Below are 20,312 nucleotides of genomic sequence, written 5' to 3'. Positions count from 1 at the left end.
TAGAATGTACTAAAAGAATGTACTAAAAGAAGCATCTTATAAATCCATTATAAGGATTGCTATCCAATGCAATCCAGGCTAACATTGCCTAGCCTTAACAACAATTGTAATGACCCTGATAGAGAAACCTTTAAGAAACAGAAGATTTTTGCTATGCATGGAGGTATCCTAAATAATTTTTCTCTCTGAATATCATCTGTGAAGCCCTAAGTGAGAGTGAATTCCATAATAAAATCAGTTAAGGAGTCCCTCTGGATTTTACCCCACTAGTTGTTGCCGACTAGAGAGGGTGATTCTCGTCTCCATTTCAAGGCCCTTGACTCCGTGCTGTCTGAAGACATTTCCATAGTCATGTGGCCAGAATGACACCATGCACTGCGGTTACCTTCCCACCAAAGTGACACCTGTTTACCTTTCCACCAAAGTGACATCTGTTTATCAGTTGCCAGGAACTGGGGCGAGGACGGGAACTCACTCTGTCGCATGGTACCTGGGTCTCGAACCTGGGCTGCTGATTTTCCAGCTGACAAGCTCAGTGTCTTAAACGCTAGCCACCAGAACCCCAATGAAATCAGTAGCAGGTCAAAAGTGCCCCTGATATCTCCAAGAGCTGTTAGATACAAAGAGTGAGAATAAAGTCACCTCCCCCACACCCAGCAAGCCGTAGATGAAACACAGGGAAAATTTCCCAAAATCTTTTGCAAAATAAAGGTATATTTTGCTGAAAGTTTAATAACAACCACTTTAGCTTTGCATGTCACAAATCATACAATAGTTAAGTAACAGTTGTTCCCTGATGATGTCCCATGGGCACATACTGGCTTGTCTCTTGAATATAGTTTCCATCTACTGGTACCCATCCATTGTAGCCATGTGGTTTCCATTCATGTCTTAACAAGAATGGAATTCTTTAACAAGAATTGTTAGTTTAATAGTCTATTAAACTAAGTTAGCCTATCACAAATCATGTAAACTCTCCTAGGTTGGAAGCAGGAGGCTGTATCGGTGCCCTGCATATGGATGATATCAGTAATCAGGAGCAATGGATATAATAGGATGTAGAGACGTTGTTAGCTCTTGCTATACACAAGCACCATTTAACAATCAGAAATAGAAAGATGTGTATCCTGTATTTTTATGGGACCACCATAGTGCGGGGATGGGGTTGTTTGTAGACGTGGAATAAACTTCTTGAAAGTAGAAAGCTGAAACCCCAAAACTTGGGTTTGACTTGGCATTACTAGCCCTGAAAATAAATTCATTGCTTTCCCACATCTTTCAAAAGTCAGGATAGGATATAGCATGTAAAATGATCGCATGGCGGTTTCTGGAAGCAATTTTTCACAGCGAGTTAGATTACAAGACGATGGCTTATTCACTCAGAACACTGGCTCTGAAAGTATTGGAGTCTTGTTTTATCACCTCTCTCTTTGGCCTCCTATCACTGTGCATCACTCACATGTTCCCATTTGAGACCAGGGCACTGCTACTGTTTTGTAGCATTCCCATTTCCTCCTATGTAAGATTCCTTTTACCAAGCTGGAACAGGATTGAGTGGCTTCCTCAGGAAGCAGGATTTTCAGCTAAAAGAGAATTTTTTAAAATAATCACCAGGATTGTAGTCCCAACATTTCATGGAGATGCCAGTTTGGAGAAGGTTGGGTATGTGAGTATGGGTTTGGGCCAAAAGGGGTCCCAAGAAATGTGGAAGATTATATAACAAGTATATATAGCTAGATAAATAGCTAGATAACGTCTGGATGGTTAGCAACCACAATTGGCTACTTTGGGAACACTGAAAAGTGTGGAGGAGAAAGGGATGATGGTGAGCATAAGGGAATGTGTCAGAATCTAGGCAAACTTGGAATCGTCCTTCATTCAGATAAAGAGTGAATCAACAGAAGAAGATTCTGTAGTTGGGTGGGGAAAACATTGACAAACACTTCCCTATGGTTGTCAAGAGAACTATGAATGTGTCAAGTGAAATCCCAAGGAGTCAAGCTTGACTTAGGCAGACATCACTTTTCTAGTGTCATTTTTGGGCTCTTCAATATCATTTCCTTCCTTAGAATGGAAATTGCAGCGTTAATTCTTTGCCATTGTGATGTTTAGCAATCACTTGGGTAAGCTCCAGAGGAAGCAGAGGTCATCCCTACTGGAGTCATCTAAAGTGGGCCATGTTTATTTGCCACATACATTTTTGTTGTGCCTTAGTGCCAAAGAATACAAGGGGATGGGTAGTATTCTCTTCACTCTTCTTTGTCCTCGTAACGCCTCTATGTGATTAGTTGTTGTTTCCTATTTTGCTTTGTCTATGTATTTTTTTTCTCAACATGGACAAACAAGAAGTAACAGCACAATGGGTATCTTAATAATAAGAAATCAGCTTAGGACCTTTGTACAACAAAGGTTTCTGTCTTAAGCTGATTTCTTATTATTAAGATACCCGCTGTACTGTGTTATCTGTTGTATAATACTTTGCCCTGATTTGCAGCTGTTATTTAATGCTCAACTTTGGCTGTAAAATCAAAATAATCTTTAATTTACAGTATTAACATCAACATTTTAAATCATAGTTAATGCTGATATAATACCTCTTTAAATCCTTAATCTTATGTAAAGATTAAAATGGCAATAATTGCTAGTCGACACTTTGAAATATTAGCATATCAAAGTAATGTGATGTATTAGGTTTTAACTAATTAACTCTGTTATTCTATTCTATTCTAGGTATGTCTTATAACAATATAACACTTTTTTAAAAGGGTAACTGAACATAGAGATGGTGACTGTTGAAATACCACCCAAGCAGTTTCTTGCTAAATGGGAACCCGAACTAGGGTTTCTCTATTTCAAATGGGGCTCTCTAACCACTAACCCACACTGGTATGAACTTTTATACTGAAATGCTGAGCTTGACCCTCTTTCGTTGTAAAGGCAAATTGAAGGCAAAAGGAGAAGTGGATAGGAGAGGATGCGATGGTTAGATAGTGTCATTGATGCAGTGAGGATGAGTTTGGGCAGACTCCAGCAGACATTGGAGTACAGGGAGGCCTGGCATGCTCTGGTCCATGGGGTTGCAAAGAATTGAAGACAACTTAGTGACTGGACAACAACTCAGAATAGGCACGTTAGTTTAAAATGTTGCTACTGTCTTTTTCTTAAACAAAACAAAGCTTGGCTTTTACATTCAAGATTCTGAGAAATGTGTCCACAGAGTTGATTTTATTTTATGCATTGAACATTTCCCCAGTTCATCTGACATTTTTTCTGATCACAGAAGTCTTTCCTCTTTGAAACTAGAAGCAGAGTACATTTCTCCCAGGGGCAGGTCAAAGGACTGAATCTTGTATGGGCAGTGGACGGGATTAAGTTTTTCTCTATTTTGAACTCCAAAAGCTCAAAGAAACTCCACAAGTCTGAAGAGAGGTTAAGTGCTCCAAAGTTATAAAAATGGATCTATAAACCAAGTATTATCTCTGTTATGATAAAATATAAATTCCATAGATGTTCATTGGCATACCAACTTAATCCTTCTCTTTGAAACCCATCCTAGGCTAATATCTTCTGTTATTTCTAGAATATTGTATGTTCTTATTTTGGCATGTCTGCAGTAAAATTCAACAGTGAAGGTGCCGTACTGCCAAAGAATGCCTCTCCATACGATATGGGAGGTAGGGGCCAAATTACTGGACCCCAATACAAAACAAACATAAAAGCGACATGGATCTTACTTGTGAGAACATCCTCTGTTCTTACATACTTGAGATTATATTCTACATAATCATCATGGTTTTGTACATACTGTCATATTTTAACCTGGGGTGTATAGGATCAGCAAACCAATCCTCTTAAGGTTGTACATCTCGTATGCCTTCCTGTTACGATCAGGAAGGCAACTTTTCTGTTGACAAGTTATACAGGAAACAGTGGCTTTTTTGCAATAGGGGAACTGAACCTTCAGAAACCTTCTGAATCTTTCTCTTAAAAAATCAAAAACCTTGCATAGTGTCTGGAAAAAGAGAGACCCCACCCAGAGGCGATGTGTTTTTAGCTCTGTCAATGTATATGTAACTATGCAGCAGTAGCAGAGGGCAACCTGTGCCATCTGCCCCACAAACCATTGATTATTTGATGGGCAAGCTGCAGGGATCTGGGATGAAGATCCTTCACTGGGATGAAGGAGTGTGACCCAAGACCAAAACCTTCGGTGGGTGGGTGGGTGGGTGGGTGGGTGGGTGATATCAAGAAGATGAAAGGACCACTGTGCCAACGGTGGTGGATGCCACTGAATAAAGCTTTCTTTTTCCCCCGAGAAAGTAATCCTGTGTCATTACATTCTTGTGGGCCTAGGGCAGGAGTCAGCAACCTGCAGCTCTGGAGCCGCAGGTGGCTCTGGAGCCACATATGACTCTTTCACCCCTCTGCTGCAGCTCCCTGTCACTCAAAATATGGATCACAACAGCCAATGTGCAACACCCGCCAGCACGTGATTTATTGAGCTTTCCAACCACTAGTAGGCCGATCATGGATAAATCCAAGAAAAGAAAAGTTTCAGAAGAAAACAGAACATTTAATTCAACTACATATGCTAGTTTTGTGTCTACTCAAGAAATAGTCAGGCACAGGAAGGGTTTTGTGGCTCCCAGTGTTTTCTGTGGGAAATGAGTCCAAATGGTTCTTTGAGTGTTTAAGGTTGCAGACCCCTGGCCTAGGGGAATGATAATGCTGCCATTTTGTCCTCCTTCACTTGGTGGTCAAAGGAGGCCCCAGGTAGATCTGTGCAATGCTTCAGGCCCCCAAATTAAAAGATGCTTAGCATGGGATTTCACTCAAGTAGTATTTGTCTATTCCTTCTTCTACCTAATCAGTGTTTTCCTGGAATTGTACTACAGTAAGCAGCTGTGCAATCCCAGGAAAAGATGCAACTGATTGCAGGTAGGCACTGTGCAAACCTCCTTGGGTGTCCTAAAGCACTTTTTGGTCTTTGAATTCAAAGTGTTGCAGAGCTCTGGTAGACAGCGCCTTCTCCCTGATCTCTTATTGCATAAGCTGTTCTTGCATGGAAGATTGTTCAGGTCTGCAGTTACTGGCAAGGGTCTCAATTGCCAATGCTGCCCCCAAAAGTCTCTGTCAGGAGCATGGAGGTACGTACTTCCCACCTACATCAGGTAATGCGGGATAGGCAACCTGGCACTTTCCGTAGAGGTAGCCACGTTTGGTTTGCAATTCCTGCTCATTTGCCACTCTGATTTTCCTGGCTAAGGAGTTATAGTCTGAAATACCTGCAAGTAGCCATTTTGCTTTGAACGTGCTCAGGTACTGATTTGCACCAAACTTGAGTCCTATAATGGGGACAGTGTGAATTGCAGTGTAGGCAACATTTGGAGACCAGACTGAGAAAAACGATAGATATTTCCTAATGCTTCAGAGTTCTCTTTAAGAGCCCTGCTATATTATAGCAGAAGCATATCGTTTACTTGAGTGTCCTGATCTCCCACATCATCTAAGCCAGGGGTGTCAAACTCAATTTCATTGAGGGGCACATCATGGTTGTATTGACTTCGGGGGGGCAGGGAGGGGGTGTCCTGGGTGGGCATGTCCAGCTCGATGTCATGTATATCTGGGGCACCTGTGGTGGCCGGGATGGGGGGCCCCCCAGGCTCCGTTTTCTCTGGCAGAGGCACCACAGGCCAGTCCTTCACTGCTTCCAGGGCAGCCCTGTGGGCCCAATCTAAGCAACCCGTGGGATGGATCTGGCCCACGCGCCTTGAGTTGGACATCCCTGGTCTAAGCAGATGTCTATGGAAAGCTAACCCAGAAACAGGTACTCAGAGGTATGGTTTTTAGCCATCATTTTGGAACAAGCTGTTCATAAAACGAAGTGAGCGTTTAATGCTACAAGTGAGTGAGAAATCAGCTCCCAAAGGGGAAGAGCTATGAGTATGATCTCTCCACTCCATCAAAGATGATATGAAGAGCAATAACCATCTCTAACTTGCTGCCCTCCAGATGTGTTGGATTAGAAGTCTTGTAAAGTAACTGTGCTAGTTGGAAATTCACAATATTGTTCCTCTATCTTAAGGGCCATCCCACTAGGGAAGACCAATATAAACGTTATAATCCAGAAGAGTGAAATATCCTAATGAATCCAGCTGCTCTTCCTATATTTGGTTTCCATGTGATTATATCCATAACACCTTCACTTGTATCCAGTTTACTGAGATGCACGGTTGACTGTCTCTTGTGTGCATACAGGATCTCTTGGATGTTTACCTTCTGTCATAACAGAGTAGTTTATAGGAAGGAAGACCTTTGTTTCTCAATGCTGATGTTACCTTTTGACCCTCAGCTGTTCTGTGTAGCGTGCACCTGCATGCCCATCTGGAACCAAAGAGGGAGAATGATGAATTCTGATGTCTCCAATGCCTGTCTTGGTGCCAAGAAGATTAGCTGGAGCAGGAATCGGGCTCAGCAAACAGAGTAGAGAGTAGATAAAGACCTCAGACATGACAGGTTGTACTGTTTACTTATAGGAAGGTTAACATTGTTTGACTGATGAGTTGGAGAAGGGAAAAATCAATCCTACCTTTGAATCCCATTCTCAATGCTCTGAAGTATGATCAAACTGGTACACTGGTACCAGTGCTGAATTAGGAGTAGAATTGAATAAGCTGGAAGGGACTTTGGAGGTCTTCTAGTCCAGCCCCCTGTTCAAGCAGAAGAACCTATACCAATTTAGATAAGTGACTGTGACTGTCTCTAGACACTTCTTAAAAACATCCATTGAAGGAGCTCCCACAATTTCTGAAGGCAAGCTGTTCCACTGGTTACTTGTCCTCACTGTTAGGAAGTTTCTCCTTAATTCCAGGTTGCTTCTCTCTTTGATTAATTTCCAACCATTGTCCTGCCCTCTGGTGCTTGGAGAATAATTTGATCCCCTCTTCTTTGTGGCAGCCCCTCAAGTACTGTAATACTGCTATCATGTCACCCCTGATTCTTTTTTTTTTTTAGCCAAGCCAAATCCTGCAGCCATTCTTCATCTGTTTTAGTCTCTAGGCCTTTGATTATCTTAGCTGCTCTTCTCTGAACTTTTTCCAAAGTAGGCACTGAATTTAAATCTTAATTCCTATTTTGATACCAGTGAAAGCTCAGACTTGGAATATCTTATCTAGAAGAGCATGCTTTATTATCTCACTTCCCCCAGATCTGGTACTTTAATTATTAATATAGATTGCAAGTCCAAACATGATGTTCCGTATTACTGTAATCCTTTATTAAGAAAGGTTTCCTTAAAAGTGAATTATGTTAGAGCTCAGCCTTTAGTGACATTCTTATTCATTATTAATGGATTGATAAAAAGTAATTTTGCATTCTGTGGAAAAGGATTCCTTTGTTCTTGCCTTATCTTTAGCGTTGTTGTGGGAGGAAACTTTGGGAGATGGCATTCCTGCTACACTCTGCATCATGAGTGAGAAATTCTTTACCCAAGCTAAGTTCAGATTGGGAACATTTCCATGGTCATAGCTACTGATTGTGCCATTCAGTGGCAGAAGTTCTTGGTTTCTGAGATCTGGTTCAATCAGGTGGTTCTGCCTAAGAATCAAACTCTGTAGGACTTCTCCTGGTGTTAATGTTTGCAAGCCAGACCACAATTGCAGAAGAAATCAAACTCCATTTAGCAATCCTGCAGAACGTTTGCATCCGAGTCTGTTTGTTCACTTCCACATATCCTGCTACAAGGATTTTGAGCTGGAGAAAGTGTACTACATGGGGATACATGGCAATGGATGGAAACTAATCAAGGAGAGAATCAACCTAGAACTAAGGAGAAATTTCGTGACAGTTAGAACAATTAATCGGCAGAACAACTTGCCTCCAGAAGTTGTGAATGCTCCAACACTGGAACTTTTTAAAAAGAGATTGGACAAATCTTTGTCTGAAATTCTTCAGGGCTTCCTGCCTGAAGAGGGGGTTGGACTAGAAGACCTCCAAGGTTCCTCCCAACTCTTATAGAATAGAATAGAATAGAATTCTTTATTGGCCAAGTGTGATTGGCCACACAAGGAATTTGTCTTGGTGCATATGCTCTCAGTGTGCATAAAAGAAAAGATATGTTCATCAAGAATCATAAGGTACAACACTTAATGATAGTCATAGGGTACAAATAAGCAATCAGGAAACAATATCAATATAAATTGTAAGGATACAAGCAACGAAGTTACAGTCATACAGTCATAAGTGGAAGGAGATGGGTGATGGGAACGATGAGATTAATGGTTGTGCAGATTTAGTAAATAGTTTGATAGTGTTGAGGGAATTATTTGTTTGGCAGAGTGATTATTATTCTATTATTCTGAGATTTGACTTACTCTGTGGGTAAAGCTATGCTTGCTATAATTGATACATTTTGCTCTTGGATGCCAAACTATTTTTGAAGGGGGAATTGGCTCCTCTTTTTCGGTTTCTGCTTTTCATTCTCGTTTCTCTTCATCCCAGGTTGACAATTCTTAAGGTTCTCATAGGTATGAGGTTTTCTGTCAAAGTTTGAAGACGGGCTGGGAATCTTTGCACATTTCTCTCAATAACATATGCCTGGGTTAGTATTTGGCTGCCGGCTCCCCACAGAGATTGAAACGGGAGATGGTTTGAGCTCCCACAGATAACTGTAGCATCAAATGCATTTGGCAGGTTTACAGGAAGGAGGCTGCCAAGGCAGAGATTCTCCTTACTATCCTGCCTGTCCTCTCTGCTTTCCTACTATGGGACTTCCTCAACCACTATGGAGTATTTTAAGCTCTTTCCCAGGCCTGTGGGCCCCAAGAGGGGTGGATTCACTGCCTGCTAGCAGCTGCTGAACTCTACACCTGACTGCCTGCACAAGGATCCTTTGTCCTGCACCAGGGAATTCTAAGGGGGGGGGGAGAGTGAGTAGGGGATGGAAAGGGTAGTTTGAAGGGAAATAGGGAGGTAGTCAGGAGTTGAAGAGCCAAGGAGGAGGGGACTGGAGTGAAATTTGCCTTCATTTTACACAACCTGTTCCGCCCACACAATCTAAAGATACTAACCAATCTGCAGGTATTTTAAAAGAAAGGGACCCTATCTGTCAGTTCTCACCTAGGGGAAGTGTATTGCAAGATATACTAAGAGGGAGGGCAAGAAATCTCCCTGTGGAGCTCTATGCAGATAACACTGTATGTAGAAGGGGCATTCAGCAGGTTCTGACCAGTTCTGGAGAACCGGTAGCGGAAATCTTGAGTAGTTTGGAGAACCAGTAAATATCACCTCTGACTGGCCCCTATTTATTCTCTGCCCCCCGAGTCCCAGCTGATTGGGAGGAAATGGGGATTTTGCAGTAACCCTCCCCTGGAGTGGGGTGGGAATGGAGATTTTACAGTATCCTTCCCCTGCCACGCCCATCAAACCATGCCACGCCCACCAAGCCACACCAACAGAACCGGTAGTGAAAAAATTTGAATCCCACCACTGACTGTATGGATTTAACAGTCCAGAGGCCTCCTGAAGCCTCTTGTTAGCAAACCAGAGCAGAGATCATAATAGCATCGCACACAAACCATTCCTTGTCAGTAGATCTGGTGCTTAGAGTGGCTTTTGTTCAGTTTGGGTGCAGGGGTTAGAGATGTGGCTTCACTCAGGAGTTATAATTAAACTGGAAAGTAAGCCACTTTGGCCCATAATCCAGCCTACTTTGCCCCCCATCCCTATTTGTAAGGAATTGGGTAGGAGTCAGTAAAGGTATTGAGAGAAAGGACTCCGTCTGGTCTGCCTTAAATTGCTTCTTGAAGAATGAGATCTCAGCCACTGGGTTCCCAGCTTGTTGCCTCATTAGACAGTGTCCAGAATTCCCGCCTTGACTTTCTTAAGGATGACTCACAAACAGCTATCTTCCTATATACTTATTCCTCAGATTTTTATCCCTTGTCGGAAAAAAGAGGGAGTAGGGAGAGATCATTGAATGAGGGATATTGATCAGATGATACAAGAGGGCGGGGATATCAAATTGCCAAGGGATGGGAAATGCAGTACTGCTTGCCTCCGTTCCTCTACCTTGTTCAGCAGATACTCAGGCCAGATCCTGACCAAGTGGTTGTAGGAGGCACCTTGTCCTAATCCAATTTCCTGTTCCAAGGTTCAACCTTCCATTAAAAAAAAATGGTTCATCCCAGTTCAAAACTACTATACGTTCTTAGTTCCAAGTGAACTTAGCAGCTTGGCCCATTTTTGTTCGTAACGGCTTTTGAGTATGCAAAGCTTGGAAGAAGGTTATGCGTTAATCAGAGTACTTTACTTTTCTACCTTTTAAACCCAGGTTTGTCATCAGGTGGATTAGAAACCTTTTCTGCCTATTTAGGTGAAAACCATAATATTCTAAACAAACGGTTTTTTATTTTATTTTATTTTATTTTATAGAATAGAATAGAATAAAATAGAATAGAATAGAATAGAATTTTTTTATTGGCCAAGTGTGATTGGACACACAAGGAATTTGTCTTGGTGTATATGCTCTCAATGTACATAAAAGAAAAGATACCTTCATCAAGAATCATAAGGTACAACATTGTGCCTTTATCTGTGGTAGTGAGGAATAGTTCTCTGAAGGACAAGGGTCTCCTGATTGTTTTTCGTAGTTTCTGTTGTATTTTTGTGGGCAGCCAACTCCTGCAGTTTTAAAAAATATTGCTCTCACATTTATTTGTAGTCGTTTATTTCAGTTATTGTCACCTTTTCCCTAATAATGATTCTGGGGTGAGGTGGGGTGGGAGAACCAATAAAAATGCATCCAAAAGAAAGCTATTGAGAAACGAAGAGGTATGACATGTTTCACCTCTCATCTTTTACTTTAAAGAGGAAAGGGTATGGATGAGTTTTCTGAAAACACTGTTTTATTCTCCAGGAAAGGTGTGCATCAAAAGATACCTTCTACTCTTTCCTCCATGTTGCTCAGCCTCTGCAGCTGCTAGTTCAGTTTTGCCTAATGGTTGGGCTGGCCGTAATTGGCACCATTCAGCCTGTAGTCCCTGGTACCCTGTACTGGCATGTATAGAAAACTCACACTGTCGGAAGCAGGTGAGTTTGTTGGCAATAAAAAAAGAAATTTGTTGCAAGAAAAAGGAGATACAGAAGAGGTTTGCTTTGCTTTATTGTAGTGAGTTTCTGGATTGGCTTCCCCTACTTATTCCTGTCTCTTTTTCCTTTCAGTGGCAGCATCCTTGTCGGGGCACCCAAGGCTGAAACAGGCCACTCAGAAATTACGCAAGGAGGTGCAGTTTTCTATTGTCCCTGGCATCTTGGCAACAACAGCTGCACAACCATTGAATTTGATAGCAGCAAAGGTAAGCTGGGTTGACCTCAGGGGGGAAGGCTGGCTACCTGCCTGTTCTTCCTTCTAAGTTTGCAGTTCAGTATCCTACACTAGGGTTGTCAAACTCAAGGCCCATAGGCCGCATCCGGCCCACAGAGTACTTAGATCTGGCCCGTGGGGGCCACCCTGGAACAGCGAAGGATCGGCCCACAGGGCCTCTACAAGTGAAAATGGAGCTCCGTTTTTGCTGGCAGAGGGTTGCAGGAGGCCACACCCACCCTGGCCACGCCCACCCCAGGTTGTTTGACCTGGATTCCTCAATGGAATCGAGTTTGACACCGCTCTCCTAGACCCTGATGGAACTCACATTCCACCCAGACTCATTTTCTTCCTTTTGCTGTTTTAGATCTTATTTATCAGTGTGGTTTTCCTACATCAACAGATTTTGCTGAACTATAAATTCAGGCATCCTGAGTTGATAGTGAGGGATGCCAGGAATTGTAGTTGAGCAACCCCCCTTGTCTTAACTTCAGAGCACTTTTGTATATTTCTAGGGGAATAGCCTGGCAAAGCTTGGTGGATAGGTTTGTTGGGAAAACCAAGCAAATGTTTGGAAATCTGTCATCTCTAGCCAGCTTTTGCTGCTACTATCTCTAATCTGGAATGAAGCCCCTAGCAAGTCTGCCAGCAACATAGACTTAAAATATAATTGGATGCCGATGTTGACTGCCAAGCCTATTAAATTGATGCGGCACTCAACACTCATTGTCATTTATAAGATGCAGACTCTATTTCTCTATCATTGACTATCTGAGTAAAGTCTGCATTCAATTTGATAGTGCAAGCATGAGAAGAGAAGAGAAGAGAAGAGTTGGAAGGGACCTTGGAGGTCTTCTAGTCCAACCCCCTGCTTGGGCAGGAAACCATATACCATTTCAGACAAATCCTTGCCCATTAGTTGTTCTACATTAGCTTAGGACTCCCTTCCTAGGCATTTCTGGCTGGGAGAAGGTGTGCAAGACGTTTGGTCTGTGGTAAGACCTCAGTGAAATTTGGAGTGTTCAGCTACAACCGATTGCCACTTCAGAGTCTAAAGCTGGATTTGCTAAGTAAGCATTAAATGAAAATCCGCAAAAGGTATCACCCTGTCCCAACCTGATGCCTCTTCTGATGTATTTGAATGCAGCTCCCAGCATCCCCAGCTACAATTTTAGCATGGTCCCTTTGGAAGGCAACAAGCCGTTGGTGGCTGCTCTCAATTCTTTTTCTCCAAGTGGTCCTTTTTATTGGTTTATAATATAAAATATAAAAATACAAAAACAAATAATAGGAAAAATAGGGGAGGGAAAAAGGAAAGGGGAAAGTGTAGAAAAGAAGGGGAAAAAGAAAGAAAAGGCGTTGACTTCCGACCCTCTTTGATGCAGTAGAATAAGACAGTAATATCAAACCTCAACTTCTTTTTACTTTTACATAATAGTATAATTCTCTCAATTCTTTTTCTGTCTCAGCTGACTGAACTATCAGTTGCAAACAGGAAGCTCAGAGTGCTACCACTCTTCTTGCCCGTCTGTGGTTGCTTAGCAGCAAAGGCCCGCCCTTTTCCTTCCTAGGTAGCTTAATGTAATAAAAACAACAATAGCTACTGATTGGCCCTGTTGAACTCAGAAGGGACTGAAGTATTGTTGAATGTCAGGATTCTTGCCCTAACTGACTTTACCGAGAGATTCATGGGGTGAAACTGTCAAGGAGGGAGATCAGATTCATATTTTTACATAGGATCCCCCTTATTGTTCAAAAGCAAGAAATAAAATCAGTGAGTTTTTAGATAGGGTGCTTCTCTCATCATATTGAGAGGAAAAATGGTACCTGCTGATGTTCTCCTTGTTTTCTGCTGATACCAAAAACATAAGAGGATATAGGTGGCCTTCAACTGATGATCATTCATTTAATAATGGTTCAGAGTTACGGTCGCTTTGGAAAAACGATGGTTCAAAGTTACAGCCGTCGCCTCACTCTTGCGATCATGCGATTGCAATTTGGACATTTTTTTTAAATTTGAATTTATATCCCGCCCTTCTCCGAAGACTCAGGGCGGCTTACATTGTGTAAGGCAATAGTCTCATCCATTTGTATATTATATACAAAGTCAACTTGTATTGCCCCCCCAACAATCTGGGTCCTCATTTTACCTACCTTATAAAGGATGGAAGGCTGAGTCAACCTTGGGCCTGGTGGGACTCGAGCCTGCAGTAATTGTAATTGCAGGCAGCTGTGTGTTAATAACAGGCTACATTAGCCTGTTGAGCCACTTCCCAGCCCTGGCTCACCTGGCTCACATTTACAACGGTTGTAACATCTTGTGGTCATGTGATTGAGCCGTGGTGGCGCAGTGGTTAGAATGCAGTACTGCAGGGCTAACTCACTGCTCACTGTCAGGAGTTCGATTCTCACTGGCTCAAGGTTGACTTAGCCTTCCATCCTTCTGAGGATCCAGATTGTTGGGGGCAGTATGCTTACTCTATAAACTGCTTAGAGAGTAAAGCACTGTGAAGTGGTATATAAGCCTAAGTGCTATTGCTATTGTGATCGCGATTTGTAACTTTCCCTACCAGCTTTCTGCAAGCAAAGTCAATTGGGGAAGCCAGATTCATTTAACAACCAGGTGATTTGTTTAATAATCACAGTGATTCACTTAACAACAACAATAAAAATGGTTGTAAAATCAGGGCCAATCACATGATGATTCCCCTTCTGACCATTGACTTGCAGTGGAAATTCTGATCCAAATTGTGGTCACAAGTTGAGGACTAGCTGTATACCTTTTGGCCAGGATGCTGTCATTCTTCAAAGCTTTCTTTGGGGTGGGAAGAAATTATTTTAGGAGTCTGAAATTTCACTTTTTCTGTCATAAGGGACTGACTCAAATCTGATTTATAGTCTTATATTTATAGATGTATAGATTGATTTATAGACTAACTATATAAACTTTAAGCAGTTGTAGAGATTGGTTTGTAGACTGAAATAAATACATATTTTTAAGAGTCATCCTTGTTTAGCAATTACAACTGGGACCTGCAATTTGGTCATTAAGTGAACTAGTCACTAAGTGAAACTGTGACTAGGTTTACCATATTACTTCAGCTTTCCTTTGCTTTACAGACCTGTGAAAGTCATAAATATAAATATTTATCCTAAGGTTACTTTTTCATCGCCATAGTATCTGTAAACAGTCACTAAACAAGGCAGTTGCTGAATGAGGTTTAGGTTTACTTTTAGATGTATAGATTGGTTTACAAACTGAATTCTATAAACTTGTAGATGCATAATCTACAACCTCCTGGATGAACGGCTGTCTTTTGAAGACCACCTGACGGCCGTCTCCAGGAGAGCTTTCCACCAGGTTCGCCTGGTGCGCCAGTTGCGCCCCTTTCTAGACCGGGATGCCTTGTGCACAGTCACTCACGCCCTCGTGACGTCTCGTCTGGATTACTGCAATGCTCTCTACATGGGGCTCCCCTTGAGGGGCATCCGGAGGCTTCAGTTAGTCCAGAATGCGGCTGCGCGGGTGATAGAGGGAGCCCCTCGTGGCTCCCGTGTGACACCTATCCTGCGCAGACTGCACTGGCTACCTGTGGCCTTCCGGGTGCGCTTCAAGGTTTTGGTGAACGTCTTCAAAGCGCTCCATGGCATAGGGCCGGGCTATTTACGGGACCGCCTACTGCTACCGAATACCTCTCACCGACCCGTGCGCTCTCACAGAGAGGGACTCCTCAGGGTGCCGTCAGCAAGACAGTGTCGTCTGGCGACGCCCAGGGGAAGGGCCTTCTCTGTGGGGGCTCCCGCCCTCTGGAACGAACTCCCCCCAGGACTCTGTCAACTTCCGGACCTCCGAACCTTTCGTCGCGAGCTTAAAACTCACTTATTCATCTGCGCAGGACTGGATTAGTTTTTAAATTTATGGGTTTCTTAATGGGTTTTTTTATTATTTATCCTAAATTTTTAATCTCGGCCAATTGAATAAGTTTTTCAATTGTATTTTAATTGTATTTATATTGTAATATTATTGTGTATTTTTATCTGGCTGTGAACCGCCCTGAGTCCTCCGGGAGAAGGGCGGTATACAAATTTAAATAATAAATAAATAAATAAATAAATAAACCTGTAGATGTATAGACTGGTTTATAGCTGTATATCTATATGTTTATAGGCATATAGACCAGTTCATAGACTTATCTATAAATTTTATAGAAGTATAGTCTGGTTTATAGACTTTATCTATAAACCTATATAGATTTATAGTCTGAATCTATAAATCAGGCCTGTTACGTGCAGGCCACGCCCACCTCAGCTCCGCAAAGGCAAAAAATGCTGCGATACATCACAATATGTCACATGACATGATCAAGTTTCATATCCATGCTATATCCTGCCTTTCCTTCAGGAGATCAATTTATCTTCCCATGTTCCTCACAACAACAACTCTCTTGAGGTAGGCTGGACTGAGAGAATGACTGGTTCAAAGCCCAGGAATTTTCTGTGGCTCAGGATAGACTTAAACATGGGCCTCCCTAATACTAGCCCAATAGTTAGATCTCTACACCATATTGGCTCTCAAATGCAGCATTTCTCAACCTCAGCCACTTTAACACGCATGAACTTTAACTCCCAGAATTCATTCTGGCTGGGGAATTTTGAGAGTTAAAATCCCACACATCTTAAAGTTGGTGAGATTAAGAAAATCTTTCCTAATGGATGTCAGGTCAATTTTAGGACCAAGGATAGCACAAACAAGCAATCTGTGGAAAGGCAGATTATAGTGCAGTGTAATATTGAGCTTGAAAAGACATATTCATAAAAGTTCTTCTTGTCTGCCAATAGGTCAAGCTGCTTTATTTGTGCCAAATCCCATTTTGCTTGTTGCTGCTGACTGGCACAGACTTCCAAGATATTGTAAGCCAAAGACTGAACTGGGAGTTCAAATAGTTGCCCTGCAAAGTCACAACTCCTTCCGATAGTTGAGATAATTAGGCTCATCCTTTGCTTACAGGGGTGTCATAACGATGAAATGGGAAAGGGGAGGATCGGCGTGTCACTCTGAGCTCAGGTTAAACACAGAACATACGTAAGTTGTAGGGCTGTGCGGCGCTTGAGATTTAAAGGCAAAATATTTGGTGTGGGCTGCTGGTGACTCCTTAAAATAACAGCGTCTTCACTGAATCCCCTTGCAGCTGTGGAAAGTAGCCGCCTGATCCCTGGAAAAGATGCAGCTGCTTTTCTTTTTTATGCTGTTGCCGATGGAGGCTAGCTGAGAGCCCCTGTGCGCTCCAAACAGTCATTTTCTTTTTGAATCCAAAATGCTGCATAGCGCTAGGAATAAAATAAGTGCTGAGATAATGCTCTGTCAATGGCCTGTTTTTAATTTACACATGCTGAGACTTGCATATTGCAGCCCCTGGTGTATTCTGTGTAGCAGAAGAGTTCTAGTTTCCTCAAGCACGCACATGCGCACGCACTTGAAAAGCCTGGGCTTTTGGCTGCCTGAACTGGCACTGGGTTTCCCTGCATTTGGCATTGTTGCCTTAACGTGGACAGTCCCTGATGGAGATGGGCCAGAAATACAGAGATTAGATTTCAGCCAGACTGCAGAACAGATCGCTGCCTTGGGAAGCAATGGAATCTGATTTTGGGGGACTGGTTAGCTAATAATATCTAGGCACCCCTCTATCTTGGAAGCAACCCTCCATTTGTATTATATATCAACTACTGTTCACAGTGTTGGAAGCAGACCTTTTATTTATGTAGACTGCTGTAATTTTGTGGCAGAATCACTCAAAGCAAAGGGGGGGTGGGAAACAGAAGGAACTGAATAACTGGATTCTGGAATGTATAAATCTCAGTACAATAAGGCTGGTTTGAAAAATGAAGTTGCTGTTGGCAGTGTCTGGAAGAGCACTTCCTTAAAATTTGGAGGAGTCCAACCTCGTTACCCTTTTGGAAAGCCTTGGCTGTTCCACTAACCACTGTGGGCAGGATGTTGGGTGAGCAGGACCTGTGTGGTTTGAATAATAAACATTATCTTTAATGGGTTCTGGCACATTGTATACTGTATATTTGTTACTGGTTTCTTTGTGGACTTTTAACATATTGTTAACTAGCCATATTGATTGTTTAAATAAATAAAATCCTGAGGATGAATGGGCGTTTTAAATCTCCTCTATTGGTTAAACCTCCTCTATTAATCTAACAGATCATCTGAAGTGTTAATACCACTTTATAATGCCTTGGTAAAACCACACTTGGAATACTGCATCCAGTTTTGATCGCCATATGTAAAAAAGATGTTGAGACTCTAGAACAGTGGTAGTCAACCTGGTCCCTACCGCCCACTAGTGGGCGTTCCAGCTTTCATGGTGGGCGGTAGGAGTTTTGTCCGATACTGAAGCACTTTCCTTTTTTTTAATTTAATTGACTTTTTAAAAAAAATTCATAGCATTATTTAAAAACATTTTCATTAGGTTTTCATAAAATTCCCTCTGACAATTTAAATTTCTGAAAATATACTATTTGTATCGCCCACGCATAAGTTTAGTTCACATTACTTAAATGAAACTAAATGGCGCTATAGTGCGACCGCAAAAAAAAGAGCCTCATCCCAGAATAGCTCGCGCATCTCCCCCTACACCATCCAGCTGTAACAGACAAGCAGAGCTGGTAGCTGGCGTCCCCCCCCCAAATCCAATCCACGATGCGCGAGAGGCATTCACAGACGACGATACATGGCGCATAACTGTGGAACCGGTTGGCGGTTAGAAAGTTTTACTACTAACAGAGATACAAAAGTGGGTGGTAGGTATAAAAAGGTTGACTACCCCTGCTCTAGAAAGAGTGCATAGAAAAGCAACAAAGATGATTAGGGGTCTGGAGCCTAAAGAAGGGTTGTTGGAATTGGGTATGCCTAGTTAAAGAAAAGAAGGATTAGGGGTGACATGATTGCAGCTTTCCAATATCTCAGGGGTTGCCACAAAGAAGAGGGGGTCAAGCTATTCTCTAAAGCACCTGAAGACTGGACAAGAAGCAAAGGATGGAAACCAATCAAGGAGAGAAACAACCTAGAACTAAGGAGAAATTTCCTGACAGTTATAACAATTAATCAGTGGAACAACTTGCCTCCAGAAGTTGTGAATGCCCCAACACTGGAAGTTTTTAAGAAGAGATTTGGTTACCATTTGTCTGAAATGGTATCGGGTTTTCTGCTTGAGCAGGGGGTTGACTAGAAGACTCCAAGGCCTCTTCCAACTCTGTTATTCTGTTAATTGAGCCTCCCATAACTATTAATAGTAGAAAATAGTAGAAAACCTGATCATATAAACTTACACATTTATTAAACAAACAAATAAACCAAATTGTCTTCTTGTGTTCAGGCAAAAAGGTGAAGGGAAAGGTCTAATCAATGTTGAATTTAATATTCACTGGATCTTTTTGGTGACCCCACAGTAACAAAAGTGTGATGTCAACCAAGCCTGGGTTGATAAATTACATAAAAATTCCCAACAGTCCAATAAGGCCATGGAATAATGGCCTAACATAAATGCTCTTAGCTTAGAGGTTTTGATCTCATTTTTCATGATGACAGTTTTTACATTTTTCTGCTGAAAAAGTTTTGGAGGATACATGCTAATTTTTTATTCCGTCGTCTCTTTACATAAGTCTGGTGAATTAACTTGATTTGAGAGAGATCCTGAAGAGGAGTGTATACAAACAGCAAATAAACAAACAAGCTGCATCATACTAGCCCACTACAGATAATCCTCAATTTATGACCACGGTTGGACCAGAATTTCCATTGCTAAACAAGGCATTTTTTTAAAATGAATCATATCCAATTTAGATCTTTTTGCCATGATCTTTTTGCACTAAGTGAATCAGTGCATTTGTTAAGTGAATCTGGTTTCCCCCATTAACTTTGCTTGTTGGAAACTATCTGGGAGGTTGGCAAAAGACAATCACATGACCTCAGGATGCTGCAACCATCATAAACCAGTTGTCAAACATACGAAGTTTGATCACATGACCATGGGGATGCTGCAAGGGCTCAAAGTACAGGTAGTCCTCAACTTATGACCACAATTGAGCCCCAAATTTATGTTGTTAAGTGAGACACCTGTTTTGCCCCATTTTACACCATTTCTTGTCACAGTTGTTAAGTGAATCACTGCAGTTGTTAAGTTAGCAACATGGTTGTTAAGTGAATCTGGCTTTCCCATTGACTTTGCTTGTCAGAAGATCCCAAAAGATGAGCGCATGACCCAGTTCCCAAGCATCCAAATTTTGATCACAAAGGGATGCTACAAAGGTTGTAACTTTGAAAAACGGTTATAAGTCACATTTTTCAGTGCCGTTGTAACTTTGAATGGTCACTAAGCCAATGGTTGAAAGTCAAGGGCTACCTGTAAGCATTCTGAGAAAGCAGGAATTGTAATCCTCTTCCAACACCTGGCTTCTCTCTCCCTTTTGTAGATTCTTTAGAGATTTTTTACTTTTTTACTTTTAGGGAATTAATTCCCTGTTGAATGTGCACAAGACATGTTTGGCGTGGTTGAGCTGTAGAATTCCAGCTGGCTACTAGGTACCAGTAGAGAAATAATTTTCTCTGACTTTTTACTATCATCTAATGGCCACCCTGGGGTGGCTCAGTGGCTAAGATGCTGAGTTTGTTGATCGAAAGGGTCGGCAGTTCAGCAGTTCGAATCCCTAGTGCCGCATAATGGGGTGAGCTCCCGTTACTTGTCCCAGCTTCTGCCAACCTAGCAGTTTGAAAACAGGTAAAAAATACAAGTAGAAAAATAGAAACCACCTTTGGTGGGAAGGTAACAGCGTTCCGTGTGCCTTTGGCATTTAGTCATGCCGGCTACATGACCACAGAGATGTCTTTGGACAGCGCTGGCTCTTCGGCTTTGAAACGGAGATGAGCACCGCCCCCTAGAGTCAG

At 42.0% G+C, this 20,312-nt stretch overlaps 1 protein-coding gene across 2 annotated transcripts in view; it reads left to right on the top strand.

Annotated features, from left to right (window-relative positions):
• The window catches only part of ITGA5 (integrin subunit alpha 5), a 102,520-nt gene that overhangs the window by 18,035 nt on the left and 64,173 nt on the right, over positions 1 to 20,312 (top strand). For both annotated transcript variants that reach the window (XM_058170198.1, XM_058170199.1), the window contains exon 2: positions 11,221 to 11,354. In XM_058170198.1, the coding sequence (XP_058026181.1) occupies positions 11,221 to 11,354 (134 nt within the window). The remainder of the gene's footprint in view (positions 1 to 11,220; positions 11,355 to 20,312) is intronic.

The sequence above is a fragment of the Ahaetulla prasina genome, chromosome 2 (assembly GCF_028640845.1).
Source record: "Ahaetulla prasina isolate Xishuangbanna chromosome 2, ASM2864084v1, whole genome shotgun sequence".
NCBI lineage: Eukaryota > Metazoa > Chordata > Lepidosauria > Squamata > Colubridae > Ahaetulla > Ahaetulla prasina.
This window is presented reverse-complemented; position numbering and strand designations above follow the sequence as displayed.